General features: G+C 42.1%; 1 protein-coding gene across 1 annotated transcript in view; it reads right to left on the bottom strand.

Annotated features, from left to right (window-relative positions):
* Nucleotides 1-20,939, bottom strand: part of LOC120029603 (dynein heavy chain 17, axonemal-like) — a 96,035-nt gene that overhangs the window by 25,592 nt on the left and 49,504 nt on the right. Inside the window, exons 56-62 of the mRNA XM_038974889.1 lie at nt 20,225-20,442; nt 19,861-20,068; nt 11,338-11,453; nt 10,896-11,088; nt 10,224-10,459; nt 9,396-9,518; nt 8,821-9,025 (exon numbers count right to left, since the gene is read on the bottom strand). Of these exons, the coding sequence (XP_038830817.1) occupies nt 8,821-9,025; nt 9,396-9,518; nt 10,224-10,459; nt 10,896-11,088; nt 11,338-11,453; nt 19,861-20,068; nt 20,225-20,442 (1,299 nt within the window). The remainder of the gene's footprint in view (nt 1-8,820; nt 9,026-9,395; nt 9,519-10,223; nt 10,460-10,895; nt 11,089-11,337; nt 11,454-19,860; nt 20,069-20,224; nt 20,443-20,939) is intronic.

Genomic DNA, 20,939 nt, shown 5'->3' with positions numbered 1-20,939 from the left:
CACACACTTGTCAAGAGACCAGAACATCCCTGGTCATCTACTGCCTCTGATCTGGAGGACTCACTAAACACAAATGCTTTGTTTGTAAATTATGTCTGAGTGTTGGAGTGTGCCCCTGGCTATCTGTAAATTAAAAAAACAAGAAAATGGTGCAATCTGGTTTGCTTAATATAAGGAATTTGAAATGATTTATACTTTTACTTCTGATACTTAAGTACATTTTATCAATTACATTTACTTTTGATACTTAAGTATATTTAAAACCAAATACTTTTAGACTTTTACTCAAGTAGTATTTTACTGGGTGACTTTCACTTTTACAATTAACATATCTTTACTTTTACTCAAGTATGTCAATTGGGTACTTTTTCCACCACTGCAACTGAGTGCAGGAAATGCAGAAGTGCTGAAACTTGTTTTGGTTAAAGTTGAATTGAACAGTATAAAACAATAAGAATGGAGAAAGGCTCATTGAAATCACTTAGAATGTATGTGTTGCCACCCTAGTGTAACCGATGTGAAATGGTTAGCTAGTTAGCGGGGTGCGCGCTAATATCGCTAATATCGTTTCAATCGGTGATGTTACTCGCTCTGAGACCTTGAAGTAGTTGTTCTCCTTGCTCTGCAAGGGCCGCGACTTTTGTGGAGCGATGGGTAACGATGCTTCGAGGGTGGCTGTTGTCGATGTGTGCAAAGGGTCACTGGTTCGAGCCCAGGTAGGGGTGAGGAGAGGGACGGAAGCTACACTGTTACACTAGGATCACTCACTACTCATAAAGCAAATGTAGAACTTTTATTATTCAAAAACTAAAAATACCATCAAATACCGTCATACCATCCATTTTTAATTTTTTTAAATAAATACAGTGATATAATATTTTGCCCATATCGCCCAGCCCTACATGAGTCTCCTAGGTTTTGTATTGAAGTCAATGTACCAAGAGGAGGACGGAAACTAGCTGTCCTCCGGCTACACCATGGTGCTACCCTACAGAGTGCTGTTGAGGCTACTGTAGACCTGCATTACAAAACAGTGTGTTTTAATCAATTATTTGGTGACGTGAATATATTTAGTATAGTTTTATCTAAAAAATTATCACTTTAATGTTTCACTATTTTTATTTTTATGAAATTCACTGAGGAGGATGTTCCCTCATTTCCTCCTCTGAGGAGCTTCCACTCAGGTCTTCATATTTAGATTACCCTATGCACCCCTAGTTTGTTCCTTTAGTTAGAATGGCCGACAGCTCATCAGTCAATTACCCCTAACTTTCTATCCAATCAGAGACATTCTATTTAGCCTGCTCGTTCTAAGTCCCACCTCCAGTCAGTTGCAGCATGTTGAACTGTATTTGTGCGTGCATCTAAAAGTGAGTAGTAATACTGTATGTGAAGTTTTCTGTATGCTGTCGGGGGGATAAAGTAATTCAGGGGGGTTATTATTGAGGTGTAAGTTTCTTATGCATCGTCATTACTAGCTAGCTAGTTAGCCAGGCTAAAAATGTTCTATGCGTCATGCACACGGTGCATTGCAGTTATGTGCCTTTATGTAGGCCTATAAGAATATTACTGAGGTAAAGTGGTGACATTCAATAGACATTCATCAGACATTCATCCGACATTCAGAGCTTTTATCCATAAACTGCATAATGGACCCAGTTTTAGCGTTCTCTTTCTTTTCATACATTTTTACCTTCATGGCTGATAAACACGCCCCCTTAAAGTGAATTAGGGTAAAAAAAACGAACTAATCCTTGGTTCTCCTGTGATTTGAAAATCCTTTTTCTGCAAAAGAATCAAGCATGGGCCTTGGCGAGGAAAACTGGTGAAACAGCTGATTGGCTGCTTTTTAGGCAATTGAGAAATAAATGGACCGGAGGAATAAAAAAGGCAAAATCTAGGTATTTTCTTGATGCTATGACAGAGTCTGCTGGTGATCCCGCTAAATTCTGGAAAACTGTCAACTTACTTAAATGAGGAAACTCCTTGACTTCCCTGCCGAAGCAAATTACATCGGAATCTGGGATCATCGGTGACCAAACTGAAATTTGTGATATTTTTAATAAGCATTTTATTTCTGCTGGTTTTCTTTTTGAAAGAAAAAATGGCCAAAAATTATCCTGACCGGTCTATTGTTTCAGCCCCTCGGCCTTTAGCTGATGTGGAAAACAGTAAGCCGTTTTTTAATTTTCAAAAAGTCACAGAAGATCTTATCTGCACTATCTGCTATAGATTCTAAGAAATTATTAGGCGCTGACAATCTGGATCCATATTTACTCAGGTGTGCGGCACCTATTATTGCTGGTGTAGTGACGCATATTTTTAATCAAACATTTGTCGTAGAAAAAATTCCTAAATCTTGGAACAAAGCTTTTGTTTTACCACTCCTCAAGGGAGGTGATGGTAGTGAATTGGATAATTATCGGCCCATCTCTAAGCTCTCCTGTTTGTCTAAAATTCTAGAGTCACTGGTGAATAGGCAAATACAATCTTTTTTAACTGTTAACAATACTCTTTCTAGTAATCAATCTGGCTTTAGACCTAAACACAGTACTATTACGGCCACTGTACGTGTTGTAAATTATATTACTAATGCCCTAGATAATAGAAAGTACTGTGCCGCCTTGTTCATAGATTTATCTAAAGCTTTTGACACTTTAGACCATGTGATACTTTTGGGTAAGCTGTCGTTAATAGGACTGGGATCATGACTATCTAAAGGATAGAAGTCAGGATGTTAGAGTCGACGGCATCCAGTCAGAGCCATTGGAGTTGGTTAAAGGGGTCCCACAAGGTTCTATACTTGGTCCATTACTGTTCACTCTCTACATAAACAATATCGGTGATGAGATAAGAAAGTGTCAAATTCATTTATATGCTGATGACACTGTCATGTACTCTATCGCTTCAACGGCTGACCAAGCATTATCACTATTGGAGACAGATTTTAAGATATTACAAGGGTCTTTTATACAGCTGAAACTTGTTTTAAATGCAAAGAAAACACATTTTATGATTTTTAATAGGTTCAAAAAGTTGGTTGAAAATACACTTGAGCTTAGATGGTTCTCGAATTAATCAGGTCTCTGCATATAAATACTTAGGGATATGGTTGGATGATAAACTGTCTTTTAAAATGCATATTGACGAACTTTGTAAACGGCTAAAAATCAAGCTAGGCTTCCTCTATAGAAACAGGACATGCTTGTCCTCTACAAATAGAAGACAAATTGTGCAAGCTACTTTTATGTCTGTTATTTGGGGATATTATTTACATGTATTCTACGGCATCAACACTTAAATCGCTGGATGCTACTTATCATTGCGCACTTAGGTTTATTACGTGTGCTAGCTACAGAACTCACCACTGTGTTTTATATTAAAATGTGGGTTGGACTTCGCTGTCCATGAGACGAGAACAACATGCTCTCGTGTTTGTCTATAAAGCACTTCTGAATAAACTACCTTCTTATTTATCATCACTCATCAATATTAGAATTAGAATTCCTAAAATCAGGTCTCACGCATGGATTACACTTGAGGCCCATGCGATTTCCACAGAGTTGGGTTTGGCTGCCTTTTCCTGTTACGCTCCTTGCCTATGGAATAGCCTGCAGACTAAACTTAAACTTGAGACTCTTGTCCCCCCTGCTCATTTTAAATATTTATTGGAGCATTTTTATTTTTATATTGCTTGTAACTGTTTCGGGTAATGCAAGTTCTTGTGCTGTTAGTAGAATAACCTGTGTAAATGAAATCTGTTACTGTATATATATATTTTTTGTATTATCTGTGATTGTTATGTTTGTCTTGTTTCGTTTTTTAATCATTGTACCTAAACTGTATGTGTAAACATGTATATGCAGGGCCCAGCTGTAAAAGAGACCTTGGTCTCAGTCTGTGTTCCTTGTTGAAATAAACATATAATAATAATAATTCATCAGACATTCATCAAACATTCGCCAAAATCCATTTACAATAGTAAAAATCAATAACTAAGATTCTGTTTGTCACAGAATCATCAAACTAGATATGATTAATTCTCTAAATGTCTAGCATACTTTTACAACCTTTGTTTTGAGGAAAAATTCCAGTTCCCTCCTTCCCCAAAACACTGTTCATATTTGACTATAAATTGTGCATTCCTGTATTATACTTATGCTAAAATGTTTATTCTATTCTACTAAGCAATTTACTTTATGTTCGTATTCTTATATTTTATTATTTCTTATTGTTGTAGCATTGTCAAGAAGGTACCTGCAAGTAAGCATTTCGTTAGACAGTGTATCCCTCCCTATACGACTAATGCGCAATGTCCACCAGATGCATATGTGTTTTGCCCAATGTCTAGCCCGCATTTTCCATACTTGATGCACATGTGCTTTGCTTTTCAACTAGCTAAAATGTGCACTTCTGTTTGTGCCAGCCCACTGTAAAGAAACGCACAGGAGTTGAAAGTATTGAACGCATGCGGAACACAGAACGCACCACAGCCTAGTGCCGCACCCCCAATGTAGCGTAATGGACTGCTCCATTGACAATCAATGACTACCGCCGAAACGCAGTTTGATGCATTTGGTGGACATGAGGCGTAATAAAAACGTGAAGACGCAGTTATTGCACCTTGCAGTGGTCACGTGTCCTTGCAGGCCACTTTATAGTTTACCGTCTATGTTTGCATACAGTGTAGCAGTGTAGACACTGCAGCTGTATTCTGCTTTGTAATTCATGTTCTCTTATACTGCATTATCCTTTAGATGTAATAGAAGCCTATTACATACAGCATATCATTTTAAGTCAGTATTGTGTTCATATCTGTGTGAAGCCTTATTTCCTTACGTTAACACTGGCTACTGTAGTAAGCTAAGCTGATTCAGCCTTTCTATTGAATGCATCTTACATTCATAATTGCATATTATTGTGTACTATAATCAGTGGTGTAGTGCTATTTTTGTAGTTGAGGGAGAGCAAAAAAAAGTAATTGAAGTCATCATTTCCTCAACCACAGTTTGTACCGACAGATGTAGCCTACCAATATAAAACATGCCTAAAAAGCACCCTCCAATTGCAATGTCTGCCTATGCCCACACATATTGTCTCAAGAACTTTTAATATCCTCAGACACTAAGTTAGGCACACCTCCTTTCAAAATAAGCCATCATCACTGTCAATCACTTTTTACTGTTTTTACCCAAACTGCATGCCAATCATTTGATTGAATTCAATCAGTTTCATAGGAATGTGCAATTAAATGATCTTGAATTATGTTTTGATGTATGGGTTCATTGTCATTTGTAAGGGACTGGTCCAAATTCACATGACAATTGCTAGCTAGCTAGCCAGCCAGCTAGTTAGCCTTGTGAGAGTACTTGACACCTTTCATTGAAGGTTAGTGCTTTCCGGGATCCTTGGGATGTCCCTATGCTAACGCCTTACCATTTTAAATGTCAACTTCAATGGGGGGGAGAGAGGGAGGGATAGCAAGGACCGTTCACTGGGGCGAGACAATTATCAGAATTCAATGGCTACAGCCCTACAATCGCTGAAAACATAGCTAAATACCAATACATTGAAAATGTGTCCTTTGTCGTTGTTTTCCAGCTAGCTAGCATGAGGGAGCTCATTCTTCAGCGCCTTGGCAGATTTTTTTGCTGGAATCAGTGCAGTTTATGCTCCTTTCACTAGAGCAGTGTTAATCACTATTTTCAACTTTGGGTTGAAACAATCATTCAGAGGGCCGCACAGATTTTTGTTTTGTTGTACTTTTTCTTCCAATATTATTAATTATCAATTGAGAGCAAATTCTGAGCAATAGAGCACATGCAATTGATTTGATGTTGTCACGTATACTGCCTCTCCGGCCTCTAGGTCATCAGGCTGCTGATTTTCCCGCACACCTGTCTCACCTGGACTCCATCACCTTGATTATCTTCCCTATATCTGTCACTCCCCTTGCTTCTCTCCTCAGGTGTTATTGACTCTGTTTTCATGTCGGTGCGTTGTTTGTGTTTTGTGTTTATTTTATTTATTAAAAACACTCACTCCCTGAACTTGCTTCCCGACTCTCAGTGCACTCGTTACAGAATAACACCTAAGGGAAGCATCAGGGAGTGTTTTTTTGTATTTCATTTTTTGTGTCAGTAATGACGTCGTGTCCGGGAACTGCTACAGGCTCTCATGCCTCAGCCGGATCGCCGAGCTTTCATGCCTCAGCCGGATCGCCAGGCTCCCCTGCCTCAGCCAGCTCGTCAGGATTTCATGCCTCCGCCGGATCGCCAGGCTCCCCTGCTTCCACCGGCTCTTCAGGTTCTCATGCCTCAACCAGATTTCCAGGCTCCCCTGCCACAACCAATCTGTCAGGTTCCCGCACCCCAGCTGACTCGACAAGTTCCCGCGCCTCAGCTGGCGTGACAGGTTCTCGCACATCAGCAGGGGTGACTGGTCCGCTCCTGATCCCCGGGTTCGTCTGGAGCCGGGCGTCGGGGAGGGGGTACTGTCACATACTCCCTCTCCGGCCTCTAGGTCATCAGGCTGCTGATTATCCCACACACCTGTCACCATTGTCTCGCGCACCTGGGCCTCATGACACTCACCTGGACTCCATCACCTCCTTGATTATCTTCCCTATATCTGTCACTCCCCTTGGTTCTCTCATCGGGTGTTATTGACTCTGTTTTCATGTTGGTCCGTTGTTTGTGTTTATATTATTTATAAAAAGGGTATATGCAGGTTCCATCAAGTTGAATGTAATAATTTTTTAATGCCACTTGAAATGCAATTTAATACTAATTTTGAGGCCAATGCTCATTCCGTGCGTCTCAGTATCTCAAATCCATATCAAATCAAATCTCTTGGTTGTAAAATAGACAGCTGAGAAATAAAAAATATACCTGCACAAACCTGAGAACATCCTCTCTTCAACTGTGTCAAGTATTATTACACAGGATAGCTGTGTTTTTCTTATAGCTACAGGAGCGCAGTGGGAAAAAGTGGCTTGCTCATTATCACTGCAGCATGCCCCAGTGAAACAGGCACATGGGCAGGGCAGACACATTTCATTATAGGAATTATGAAGATTCTGCACTATACTGTTTCACCCAATTTATTTTCTTCTTATTTTCCCCCCTTTTTCTCCCAATTTCGTGATATCCGATTGGTAGTTACAGTCTTGTCCCATCACTGCAACTCCTATACGGACTCGGGAGATGCGAAGGTCGAGAGCCATGCATCCTCCGAAACACGACCCTGCCAAGATGCACTGCTTTTGACACATTGCTCGCTTAACCCGGAAGCCAGCCACACCAATGTGTCGGAAGAAAAACCATACAACTGGCGACCGTGTCAGCGCGCATGTGCCCGGCCCGCCACAACAGTCGCTAGAGTGCGATTGGACAAGGAAATCCCGTCCGGATTAACCTTTCCCGAACGCGGACGATGCTGGGCCAATTGTGCGTCACCTCATGGGTCTACCGGTCGTGGCCGGCTGCGACACAGCCCGGGATCGAACCCGGATTTGTAGTCACGTCTCAAGAACTGCAGTGCCTTAGACTGCTGCGCCACTCGGGAGGCCCGACCAAATCATTTAATAGCTAAATAGTTAACTAGCTAGCTAACGAGTAAACTAACTACCCTAGCTACAAGCAATGTTTCGAATTGGCTATCTATTTTGTAGCCTACCTTACTCTCTGTGCTCTATCATCTGGCAACAGCAGACTTGCAGTGGCACATGCACACACAGAGTTGTAGGCTACATGTGGGAGCTCTCTAGCATCTTGAAAATGTGCCTCGGTAGGAGTAGGCTATGATTTGATGTTCATTTTTTTCTCCAGATTTTGTCATGGTGGCAACAATTAAGCAGCTGCACAACATAGCGGAAACACTGTATTCATCTCCGGTCGCATTTTTTAAGACCATTAAAAACTGAATTTAAGACAAGACGGCCCGAGTCCATAACAAACCGTTTTGAGGACAGCCGATTTAACAAACCCCTCAAGGAGTTTTCTGTCTGTTGCTGTTCTTGTTAAGTTGGATTTGGCCTGCTCAAAGTGCGCTTTGAAGTTAGACCGAAAGAGCTCGCCACCCAGCATGGCCTCGGCCATAGCCTATAGTTCTTCATTCTTCTCCCCACCGCCGGAGAGAAGACAGGGAACAAACCACCATTTACCTAACTCTAGGCTGCTATACATATTTATTTGGTTTGTCATTCTATAATTTTAGTTGGAATTTGAGTGGTTATTTAATATATTTGATTTGTAATTTATCAGAATACTTTTCCAAAAATAGTTTTGCCACCTCTAAGTATTCTCAAAATGGAGTAAGTAAGGGAGTGCCGCTCCCCCACGCTCTACACCCCTGCCTATAATATGTCTTCTACAGGTGTAGACAACTAAAAGATGTGATTGGATTGTGATTAGATGTTCCCGACCACGTCCGGAAGTAGTCAGACAGGCATTGTGAGATATCTTAGGCTGTGTTTATACAGGCAGCCAAATTGACATTTTTTCACTAATTGGTCTTTTGACCAATCAGATTTCAAAAAGATCTGATGTTAAAAGATCTGATGTGATTGGTCAAAAGACCAATTAGTGTAAAAAATATCAGAATTGGGCTGCCCGTATAAACGCAGGCTTACAAGAGTGGAAGAATACCTGACAAATAATTTGCATACAGGGAGGATATCTGGTCACAATGTGGACACAGTGGATGGATAAGAGACATTTTACTACCATGTGTAGATGCAACAGCTACAATCAGAATGTAGATCAGATCAGAACAAAGGACGCATGCTAGCTCTAGGTATAAAAAAAAGGCTTCTGTCACCTTGAGCTCTTCCAGGTCTGGCCGTTCCTTAGCGACCACGGCGGCTAGCAGCTGGTCCTCCAGCCCGTCTCTGGTAACCAGGAAGTTGATGAGCGTACACTGAGCCTGCATCTCAGGCTTGTAGTGAGGGTTGAAGTACTTAGTGTGCAGGATGAGACGGAAGCTAGGGCTGTACTCTACCTCCTTGTCTCCTATCCGGATGTACCTGCCAGACAGAATGCATGAGAGAGACTGAAGGACAATTTTTTTTTTCATTGGACGGCAAAGAAATATAATACATTTTAGGTGTGGCCCTCCGGACCTCAGTGAAGACCAAATGTGGTCCTCAAGGAAAATTTGTTTGACATCCCTGCCCTATGTGGAGTCATTGTGTGTGTCCGAAATGGCACCGTATTCCCTAAGCAGTGGACTACTTTTGACTGGTCAAAATAATATATGTCGCATTACTACCAGGTCAAAAGTAGTGCACTAAATAGGGAATATGGGATGCAGACATTGTGAGGAGTCATAGTGGCCCAGGGAGGAGTGTCAGAGGGCTGTACGTGGTATATAGAGGTGATGATGTGGTGACTTACTTGCCCTTCTTGATGGTGTTCCTGCCCAGTAAAGGGTCCAGGACGGGTTCTACATTCTCACTGATGTTCTCTATCAACAGAGTGTCTCCGTTAGACACAGCGCTCTCGATGCTGTCCAGGTACCTGCACACACACACACACACAGGATAGGTAGTATATCAATGCCTGGTCAACAAGACCACACACTGGCTACTTGATAATGGAATTTATATGTTTAAATTAATGATTAGAATATTCCACCCTGAAACCATATAATTGTATGAAATTGATTAGAATCATAAAATTATATTCTGATGATGTGTGTAGTTTTAGTCAGAATTAGGTTAAAACAACGTATCTGTATAGTGGAAGAATCCAGACTGTCTGAGCAAGGCGTAGCTCAGGATTTGAACTTGTATGGGGGGGGGGGGGGGGGCGAAGAAAGATACCGAGAACAGTTAGACTGTGTTTGAACCCACCTGGCAGGAACTAAGAAAACTTAGGAGAACAGGGAGGATTTCTCAAAGTTTCCCTAATCTCGGGGGAATGGAACTGATAAACAGTGGATACAACTCACCTACTGTTCGTGTGTATGTATGTGCGTATATCTACTGTTTGTGTGGAAGTATGTGCGCCGCTATAAAATGGATGTCTTTGTATTGTGGACTTCAGAGCGCTCTCGTGAATAAACATTTGACTATTGTAGGCTGGGCCTCTGTCTGTTTTCATTTCAACCAGTATCTTACAAATTCTGGGTTGCAGACTGAGTAGTTAATTTCAGTTTATGAACATTGAGAACATAATTCTCTTAACACTACTCTATCTGGACTGTGTGTGAGAAGGACTGACCCTTTCTGTCCCAGCCGGATGACTTTAAGGTTGTCTCCGTATTTCCTTTTGATCCACTTGATTCCCTGGAGCTGGGCATCCACGATGAGCGGCCAGCGCTCCGTGTTGCACAGGATGGTGGCGTTTTCAATGGACATGCGGTCACTAGGCAAGCCCTGGTTGCTCCAGGCAGCGATGTCTGCGTCATCTGTCAGCAACATCAGGGGGTCCAGCCCCTCTGTGATCGGGATGGGGACCTGGGAGAGGGAGGGGTGGAACAGGAGATTACTACAGTATACTACATCTGCATCACTTTGCTGGTTAGCAAATGTTTAATTGATAACACACTCATGGAAGTCAATCTCCTTTCAGGTGATTAAGTCATGTTGAACTGATTTATCATTCATCTATTCATTCAGTGACCCGGGTCTGACTGTGATGTTTCCGTTACTGACGTATGGTTTGTGTGCTGAGCCAGGAGTGTGTGGTGTACCTTGAACTCTCTGAGGTAGTGTTAGGAGTGTGTGGTGTACCTTGAGCTCTCTGAGGTAGTGTTAGGAGTGTGTGGTGTACCTTGAGCTCTCTGAGGTAGTGTTAGGAGTGTGTGGTGTACCTTGAGCTCTCTGAGGTAGTGTTAGGAGTGTGTGGTGTACCTTGAACTCTCTGAGGTAGTGTTAGGAGTGTGTGGTGTACCTTGAGCTCTTTGAGGTAGGGCAGCCAGTACTTGTCCATGAGTTCAATGCGGTACTTCTTGGTGAAGTAGCCCACGTAGGAGACGAAGGCAGAGATGAGCATGACGTCACCACTCAGAGTCTTCTCCTGGATCTTAAACTGGGCCACCGACTCTGACCAACGCACCTTCTCTGAGGCCAGACCTCCCACCAGCCTGCCAGAGAGAGAAACACAGTCACACCACGTGTCAATATGACAGTTATCAAATATGGTAGACTAAATGTTATTAAATCAAAGATATAATTTAAAATTCTAAAAATATTAAAATATCTCTATACTTAAACTGAATCAAATGTTCAAAGACACAGTTTGAATTTAAACCAGGAAGGCACAGGCAGTGAGTGTCATCCCATGTCTGTGGTTGTGATTTGTTGTGCTGTGCTGTACTGTAGCTACACGTCACCTGTTGGCCAGGGAGATGGTCTGATTGGTGGCGTCTGCTTCCTGTTGACACCTCAGCTTGTCCGATGTGGCCTTCTCAAACTCCGACGTCAGTTTGGCCAGGTTAGCATTCAGTTGCTAAATACAAGACAACAACATCCCTCTTTCATGGATAATAAGACCGGGAGGGTGAGAATAGAAAGACAGCAACAAGGCACATTTCTGTTTCACAATGGAATTATTCTATTCTACACTGTAAGTTAATGTCAACTTGAGTCAAATCAAGGAAACCAGCTGCAATATGATTTCTAGTTCACTCAACTTTGTGTAATTAAAGTTCTGCTAACATACATTACATTTGTCAAAGTTGAGTAAACTAGAAATCGTATTGCAGCTGGTTGCCTTGATTTTTTAAAAAGTTGACTCAACTTTTGATTTCTAGTCCTCTCAACTTAACGATGCAAGGATATCATCAGCTGAATTATTTAAGCTCCATGGACCAATGTAGCAAATTCGATGGGTAGCCCCGACCTTGTCCAGCGACTGTCAACCCAATACCTTAGCCATTACGCCAAGAGATCCGAAGTTGGATGAACTATAATAAATATTTTTACATTGCGGGTCTCAGCAAACTAAACTCTATTGTGGGATCAACTCAGCTGTTTGTGTTGTAGGATTTCATATTCAACTCACATTGAGCAAAGATCTAATAAAATACAATTGTATTTGTCACGTGCCGAATACAACAGGTGAAGAAGACCTTACAGTGAAATGATTACTTACAAGCCCTTAACCAACAATGCAGTTAAGAAAAAATATGTGTTAAGAAAGTATTTAATAAATAAACTGAAGTAAACAAATACATTTTAAAAATGGAAAAATGGAAAAATAACAAATAATTAAAGAACAACAATAAAATAACAGTAATGAGGCTATATACAGGGGGTACCGGTACAGAGTCAATGTGCGGGGGCACAGGTTAGTCGAGGTAATATGTACATGTAGGTAGAGGTAAATTAACAGAGAGTAGCAGAAGCGTAAAAATGGAGGGGGGTAACCATTTAGTTAGCTGTTCAGGAGTCTTATGGCTTGGGGGTAGAAGCTGTTAAGCTGCCTTTTGGACCTAGACTTGGCGCTCCGGTACCGCTTGCCATGCGGTAGCAGAGAGAACAGTCTATGACTAGGGTGGCTGGAGTCTTCGGCAATTTGTAGGGCCTTCCTCTGACACCGCCTGGTATAGAGGTCCTGGCTGGCAGGAAGCTTGGCCCCGGTGATGTACTGGGCCGTACGCAGTACCCTCTGTAGTGCCTTGCTGTCGAGGCTGAGCAGTTGCCATACCAGGCTGTGATTTGGACACCAAGGAACCTCTCAACCTGCTCCACTAAAGCCCTGTCGATGAGAATGGGGCCGTGCTCGGCCCTTACTTTTCCTGTAGTCCACAATCATCTCCTTTGTCTTGATCACGTTGAGGGAGAGGTTGTTATCCTGGCACCACACTGGCAGGTCTCTGACCGCCTCCCTATAAGCTGTCTCATCGTTGTTGGTGATCAGGCCTACCACTGTTGTGTCGTCGGCAAACTTAATAATGGTGTTGGAGTCATGCTTGGCCATGCAGTCATGGGTGAACAGGGAGTACAGGAGGGGACTGAACATGCACCCCTGAGGGGCACCTGTGTTGAGGATCAGTGTGGCAGATGTGTTGTTACCTACCTTTACCACCTGCGGGCGGCCCGTCAGGAAGTCCAGGATCCAGTTGCAGAGGGAGGTGTTTAGTCCCAGGGTCCTTAGCTTAGTGATGAGCTTTGAGGGCACTATGGTGTTGAACGCTGAGCTGCAGTCAATTAATAGCATTCTCACGTAGGTGTTCCTTTTGTCCAGGTGGGAAAGGGCAGTGTGGAGTGCAATAGAGATTGCGTCATCTGTGGATGTTTTGGGGTGGTATTCAAATTGAAGTGGGTCTAGCGTTTCTGGGATTATGGTGTTGATGTGAGCCATGACCAGCTTTCAAAGCACTTCATGACTACAGACGTGAGTGCTACGGGTTGGTAAACATTTAGGCAGGTTACCTTGGTGTTCTTGGGCACAGGGACTATGGTGGTCTGCTTGAAACATGTTGGTATTACAGACTCAATCAGGGATAGGTTGAAAATGTCAGTGAAGACACTTGCCAGTTGGTCAGCGCATGCTCGGAGTACACGTCCTGGTAATCTGTCTGGCTCTGCAGCCTTGTGAATACTGACCTGTTGAAAGGTCTTACTTACATCGGCTACGTAGAGCGTGTTCACACAGTTGTCCAGAACAACTGGTGCTCTCATGCTTGCTTCAGTGTTACTTGCCTTGAAGCGCGCATAGAAGTAATTTAGCTCGTGTCACTGGGACTCGTGTCACTGGGCAGCTCACGGCTGTGCTTCCCTTTGTAGTCCGTAATAGTTTGCAAGCGCTGCCACATCCGATGAGTGTCGGAGCCGGTGTATTAGCATTCAGTCTTAGCCCTGTGTTGACGCTTTGCCTGTTTGATGGTTCGTTTTGAGGGCATAGCAGGATTTCTTATAAGCGTGCGGGTTAGAGTCCCGCTCCTTGAAAGCGGCAGCTCAACCCTTTAGCTCAGTGAGGATTTTGCCTGTAATCCGTGGCTTCTTGTTGGGGTATGTACATATGGTCCCTGTGGGGACGACATCATCGATGCACTTATTGATGAAACCAGTGACTGATGTGGTGTACTTCTCAATGCCATCAGAAGAATCCCGGAACATATTCCAGTCTGTGCTAGCAAAACAGTCCTGTAGCTTAGCATCTGCGTCATCTGACCACTTCCGTATTGAGCGAATCACTGGTACTTCCTGCTTAAGTTTTTGCTTGTAAGCAGGAATCAGGAGGATAGAGTTATGGTCAGATTTTCCAAATGGAGGGCGAGGGAGTGCTTTGTACGCGTCTCTGTGTGTGGAGTAAAGGTGGTCTAGAGTTTTTTTCCTCTGGTTGCACATGTAACATGCTGGTAGAAATTAGGTAAAGCGGGTTTAAGTTTCCCTGCATTAAAGTCCCCGGCCACTAGGAGCGCCGCCTCTGGATGAGCATTTTCTTATTTACTTATGGCCTTATACAGCTCGTTGAGTGCAGTCTTAGTGCCAGCATTGGTTTATGGTGGTAAATAGACAGCTACGAAAAATATAGATGAAAACTCCCTTGGTAAATAGTGTGGTCTACAGCTTATCATGAGATACTCTACTTCAGGTGAATAAAACCTCAAGACTTCATTCATTTTAGATTTCATGCACCAGCTGTTATTGACAAACAGACACAGACTGCCACCCCTTGTCTTACCGGAGGCAGCTGTTCTATCTTGCCAATGCACGGAAAACCCAGCCAGCTCTATGTTATCCATGTCGTCATTCAGCCACGACTCGGTGAAACATATTACAGTTTTTAATGTCCCGTTGGTAGGATAGTCTTGATTGGAGCTCATCCAGTTTATTATCCAATGATTGCTCGTTGGTTAATAGGACTGATGGTAGAGGCGGGTTACCCACTCGCCGTCGGATTCTTACAAGGCACCCCGACCTACGACCCCCCATCTCTTCTTCATGCGAATGATGGGGATTTGGGCCTTGTCCGGTGTCTGGAGTAAATCCTTTGCTTTTGACTCGTTAAATAGAAAATCTTCATCCAGTACAAGGTGAGTAATCGCTGTTCTGATATCCAGAAGCTTTTTTCGGTCATAAGAGATGGTGGCAGAAACAGTATATACAAAATAAGTTACAAATAACGTGAAAAAACACACACAATAGCATGATTGGTTAGGAGCCCGTAAAATGGCAGCCATCTCCCCCGGAGCCATTAATCATTGGGTTAGTGGAGTATTCCATGTCATCTCAACAATTTCCCAATTTGAAGTCCAGCCAACTTGAATATTTAAGCTACATGGACTTTTATAAGTAGATTTTTGTATTTTTACACTGTGTTCTGTTATGTAGTAGGTTGATCAGTGTTAGCACACAGTTAAGCAACAAACTCTACCAGGATACACTTCCACACTCCATCCCCCAGGTGGCAGCACCAACCATGTCCAAGTGCTGTGCTTAGAAGGAAGCCTTGAAAAGCACACCAGGTGCTGCCAATTAAGGTGATTGTCAGTAAGATGCCTTTTTGTATTTTTTCCTTTTTGTACATATTTATTTAGTCACCATACGAACAAATAATAATCCACTTGGACTGGCCAACCACTAGGTCAAGAGGTAGCTGGCCCTAAAGAGCAACTCCGCCACTTTTCAACCTCATATTCATTATCACCAGCACCAAACCAGTGTTTATGTATGTGAAAATGGTGCATTTCTACATATTGTAGAAAAGTTATTCCCAATGAGATCAAAATATTTAAAAAGTTAAGTGATTTTCAAACACTATGAGATTCGCAGTGATGTGTGGAGCAAGAAAATACCCTCCCTCTGGCTAAAAACTAAAGTACGAAAATCACTGTTTTTCATACTTTTAATCCTACGCTGTGATACCAGAGAATACTTTTTTGGAACTTTTCTTCCTATCTTTTTAACCACAGATCATAGAAACGTGCCGTTTTCACATATTTGACCTGACCCGTTTCAGAATGCTGGTTGCATGACGGACGTCACTTCTTCACAGGAAAGGCATTTGAAAGTAAAAACGTGAACTTTGCCTTAATAACAAACTTGTACACTACCGTTCAAAAGTTTGGGGTCACTTAAAAATGTCCTTGTTTTTGAAAGAAAAGCACATTTTTTGTCAATTAAAATAACATCAAATTGATCAGAAATACAGTGTAGACATTGTTAATGTTGTAAATGACTATTGTAGCTAGAAACGGCTGATGTTTTATGGAATATCTACATAGGCGTACAGAGGCCCATTATCATCAACAATCACTCCTGTGTTCCAATGGCACATTGTGTTAGCTAATCCAAGTTTATAATTTTAAAAGTCTAATTGATCATTAGAAAACCCTTTTGCAATTATGTTAACACAGCTGAAAACTGTTGTTCTGATTAAAGAAGCAATAAAACTGGCCTTCTTTAGACTAGTTGAGTATCTGGAGCATCCGCATTTGTGGGTTCGATTACAGGCTCAAAATGGCCAGAAACAAAGAACTTTCTTCTGAAACTCGTCAGTCTATTCTTGTTCTGAGAAATGAAGGCTATTCCATGCGAGAAATTGCCAAGAAACTGAAGATCTCGTACAACGCTGTGTACTACTCCCTTCACAGAACAGCGCAAACTAGCTCTAACCAGAATAGAAAGAGGGGTGGGAGGCCCCGGTGCACAACTGAGCAAGAGGACAAGTACATTAGAGTGTCTAGTTTGAGAAACAGATGCCTCACAAGTCCTCAACTGGCAGCTTCATTAAATAGTACACGCAAAACACCAGTCTCAATGTCAACAGTGAAGAGGCGACTCCGGGATGCTGGCCTTCTAGGCAGAGTTGCAAAGAAAAAGCCATATCTCAGACTGGCCAATAAAAAGACAAGATTAAGATGTGCAAAAGAACACAGACACTGGACAGAGGAAGATTGGGAAAAAGTGTTATGGTCAGACGAATCTAAGTTTGAGGTGTTCGGATCACAAAGAACATTATTCGTGAGACGCAGAAAAAATAAAGATGCTGGAGGAGTGCTTGACGCCATCTGTCAAGCATGGTGGAGGCAATGTGATGGTCTGGGGGTGCTTTGGTGGTGGTAAAGTGAGAGATTTGTACAGGGATATAGGGATCTTGAAGAAGGAAGGCTAACACTCCATTTTGCAACGCCATGCCATACCCTGTGGACAGCGCTTAATTGGAGCCAATTTCCTCCTACAACAGGACAATGACCCAAAGCACAGCTCCAAACTATGCAAGAACTATTTATGGAAGAAGCAGTCAGCTGGTATTCTGTCAATAATGGAGTGGCCAGCACAGTCACCGGATCTCAACCCTACTGAGCTGTTGTGGGAGCGGCTTGACCGTGTGGTACGTAAAAAGTGCCCATCAAGTCAATCCAACTTGTGGGAGCTGCTTCAGGAAGCATGGGGTGAAATCTCTTCAGATTACCTCAACAAACTGACAACTAGAATGCCAAAGGTCTGCAGACGATTCTTTGACGAAAGCAAAGTTTGAAGGACACAATTATTATTTCAATTAAAAATCATTATTTATAACCTTGTCAAAGTCTTGACTATATTTTCTATTCCTTTTGCAACTAATTTCATGTATGTTTTCATGGAAAACAAGGACATTTCTAAGTGACCCCAGACCTTTGACCCTAGTGTATGTCATCTGTAAATACAAAACAAATATTTAAATTACGAGCCTAATTGGTTTAGACACAGAAAAAGTCAGAAACCTTCCTGCTAGCCATGATTGTCTGAGATAATGGCTGGGCTGGACATGCCGAGATACATTCTGATTGGTCTTCCATGTTGCAGGCTTCTGTCTATAATATGAGCTGCTCCGATAATCCTTGCTACCGCAGTTTTTTTTTTAAAGATATAGCCACGGAGAACTGCAAAAGTGTTTCTACTTCCCTCAACAACATTGCTGCCCTGAAGTTAGCAGGTGCTATCGACAAACATCACTGGAAAGAAGTTGTGATGGACTACTTTCTGGTGACCGTGCCATGCTGACTCTGACTCTGAAAATGAATCAGACAATGAGGAAATCCCTGATGGGGAATAAATGTAGATCAACAGTGCTGTTGTCACGGAAGAAGTTTAATTATTTTTTAAATCAGTGGAATGCCCAGTGGAAGCTGAGTATGAGAAGGAGAAAATTATGACTTTTGATTGCAAATAAGGAGGGAGTCGAAAAAAGAACACAGAAGGCTGTTGTATAAAACACCTGTCTCCAGATAAAATTTTCAAACTAAGGGGATTACAGAGTATTTTGTGTAGATCGTTGACAAAAAATTACAATTAAATACATTTTAATCCCACTTTGTAAGACAACAGAATGTGGAAAAAGTCAAGGGGTGTGAATAATTTCTGGAGGCACTGCAGCTAGCTAACGTTAGCTGGCTGGCTCGCTAGCTACATGTATGATCTGTGTAGTAATATTATTCATATCTCAGAAAGCTGTTTGCATTGTTAGTTATAGCCTACTGTTAGCTAGCTAGCTAACATTGAACCTAGTTGGTTAGCTTTAGCTACATGCTACATCATTTCATGCATGTTGGCTAGCTATGAAAATCAGTTTATATTGCTACTGTATGGGTTGGGATTATGGTTAATTGTTTAGCTAGCTAGCTACATGTCTAAACAAAAGACTCCACTTCACCAGATGATTACATGACCCATCAATTTAGTCAGGTGTGTCTGGGGGTGATTACAGCTATCTATTGTATTTCATGAACATGTGAACAGATACAAACATTTTAGAGACCCATCCACTTAGCTAGATGTAGCTGGAGGGGTGGTTATATAATCTCTTTCACATGACACATCAATTTAGTGTGTCTGGGTAAGCCTCATCTAATAATGATAAAATATTTGTATCTCGATTTTGTCTTTCAGCATCAGCAGAACACGCCTGACTCTCCTCCACCAGTCATACAATAAGAATGGTCTAATGCCTCCAATCAAAAAGAGTGCCAGCCCTAGCAAGCACAGGTTACACCTGAAGCATGAGAATTTGCAGCGAGTTGTGAACTTCAACAACTATGCAGAGGATAATGCAATAGTATTACCAGGACGCCACCCAGAACACAAAAACGTTGGTGCAAAGCTGCTGCCATCTCATGTGACAAAAGCAGCGGTGAGTCTCCACCACGAATCCATGACAACACTTGGTATGTAAAGCAAAAAAAACATCCTTTGATTATTTAATTACCACTAACATGATTAGTATTACTTTTATTGCTTTTACAGTCTTTATAAAGTGTATTTTTACCTGGAGTTTTTCCTTATTGTAGGCAACTACTTTCACTACTTTTAGTCTTGAAATCTTTGGTTGTTTACTACACTACCTCACATGTGAATCCTTAAAGAGATGGATGGGGCTGAGGCTTAAGAGGGTGTGAACAATGCTGAACAGGTGTGAACAAAAACAAAATACTTATTTTCCACCATAATTTGCAAATAAATTCATTAAAAATCCTACAATGTGATTTTCTGGATTTTTTTTTCTCATTTTGTCTGTCATAGATGAAGTGTACCTATGATGAAAATTACAGGCCTCTCTCATCTTTTTAAGTGGGAGAACTTGCACAATTGGTGGCTGACTAAATACTTTTTTGCCCCACTGTATAAGTGAATTTGCCAAATACTTTTGGTCCGCTAAAATGGGTGGATTATGTCCAAAAAGTGCTGTAATGACAGTCTGCACTCTAACCTTTTAGTCATTGTATCATTTCAAATCCAAAGTGCTGGAGTAAAGAGTCCCCCCAAAAATGTCACTGTCCCAATACTTTTGAAGCTCACTGTAGATGCACATCTTAAATCAGCTTACAGACCAGTTAACTAGGCCTAAAACCCCTAGATTTAGCGAGTGCAACTATATTAGAAGGCTAGTTAATCGGTTTTGTAACAATTCTATTGTATTCTCTCACATTGATCTTGGTCTTGATGATGGAGAGTTTGTCCAAGGCAGCGGCCAGCTCAGCATTGGCCTGGGCCAGAGTCTGGCGTTTGGGCTCCACATCACAGTACACCTCGTAGAACATCACAATGTTGATGCACCACGAACACAGACCTGCAGCAGCAAGTGACTTAGAGCGGATGTATTCTGGCTCGAATGTGGGGTCGTTCTTAAACGGTCTGCACAGGGAATAAAAAGAAGATACACACAAAATCTATCATCAACAAGATATAAAAGAAAATAAGGGGGAAAGGGACTCAAATCTTCAGAGAAATAAGGATTTCCTGATGAATCAGCCAAAGTGTTTGGATGTCAGCTAGGTTTGTGTTTCTCACTGGAAGGCCTTAATGCAGGTGTCAGGGATGTTCTCCTTGTTGTAGTTGATCAGGGCATCCAGGAAGGCGTCCACCTTGGCCATGGTGTTCTTGGCAGCCTTCCAGCTCTTGTCTTTGGGCACCTTCCCTCCGGGGGCCATCAGAATCATCACAGCACCCATCACGTTCACCACCGCCTCCGGAGGTGAGCCAAACGACTTCAACTCTGTTAGGTTGTTCTGCAGTACAGGGGGAACAGACAGGTTATATGACACACAGAGTCACTTAACAACACATACATACACTCTTCGGCAATTACGGCTCACTACAGTAGTTTCAATGCTCGATTCCTACTAATCTTGTTAACTATCCTAGAATGTGTTGAAAGCTCTATACATACTTACACACACACACACACACACACACACACACACACACACACACACACACACACACACACACACACACACACACACACACACACACACACACACACACACACACACACACACACACACACACACACACACACACACACGTTATGTTCTATCCTCGTGGGGCCCTAAAATTTATTTCCATTCAAATTCCCTAAACCTAACTATAACCACTAACCCTTTACCCCAACTCTAATTCTAACCCTAATTCTAACCCAAACCCCTAAACTTAAAATAGCCTTTGTCCTCATGGGGACGTGGGAAATATCCCCTCCAGGGATAATTTTCCTTGTTTTATCCTT

The sequence above is a fragment of the Salvelinus namaycush genome, chromosome 35 (genome assembly GCF_016432855.1).
Source record: "Salvelinus namaycush isolate Seneca chromosome 35, SaNama_1.0, whole genome shotgun sequence".
Taxonomy (NCBI): Eukaryota; Metazoa; Chordata; class Actinopteri; order Salmoniformes; family Salmonidae; genus Salvelinus; species Salvelinus namaycush.
Note: the sequence above shows the minus strand (reverse complement) of the source record. Positions and strands in the feature narration are given on the sequence as shown.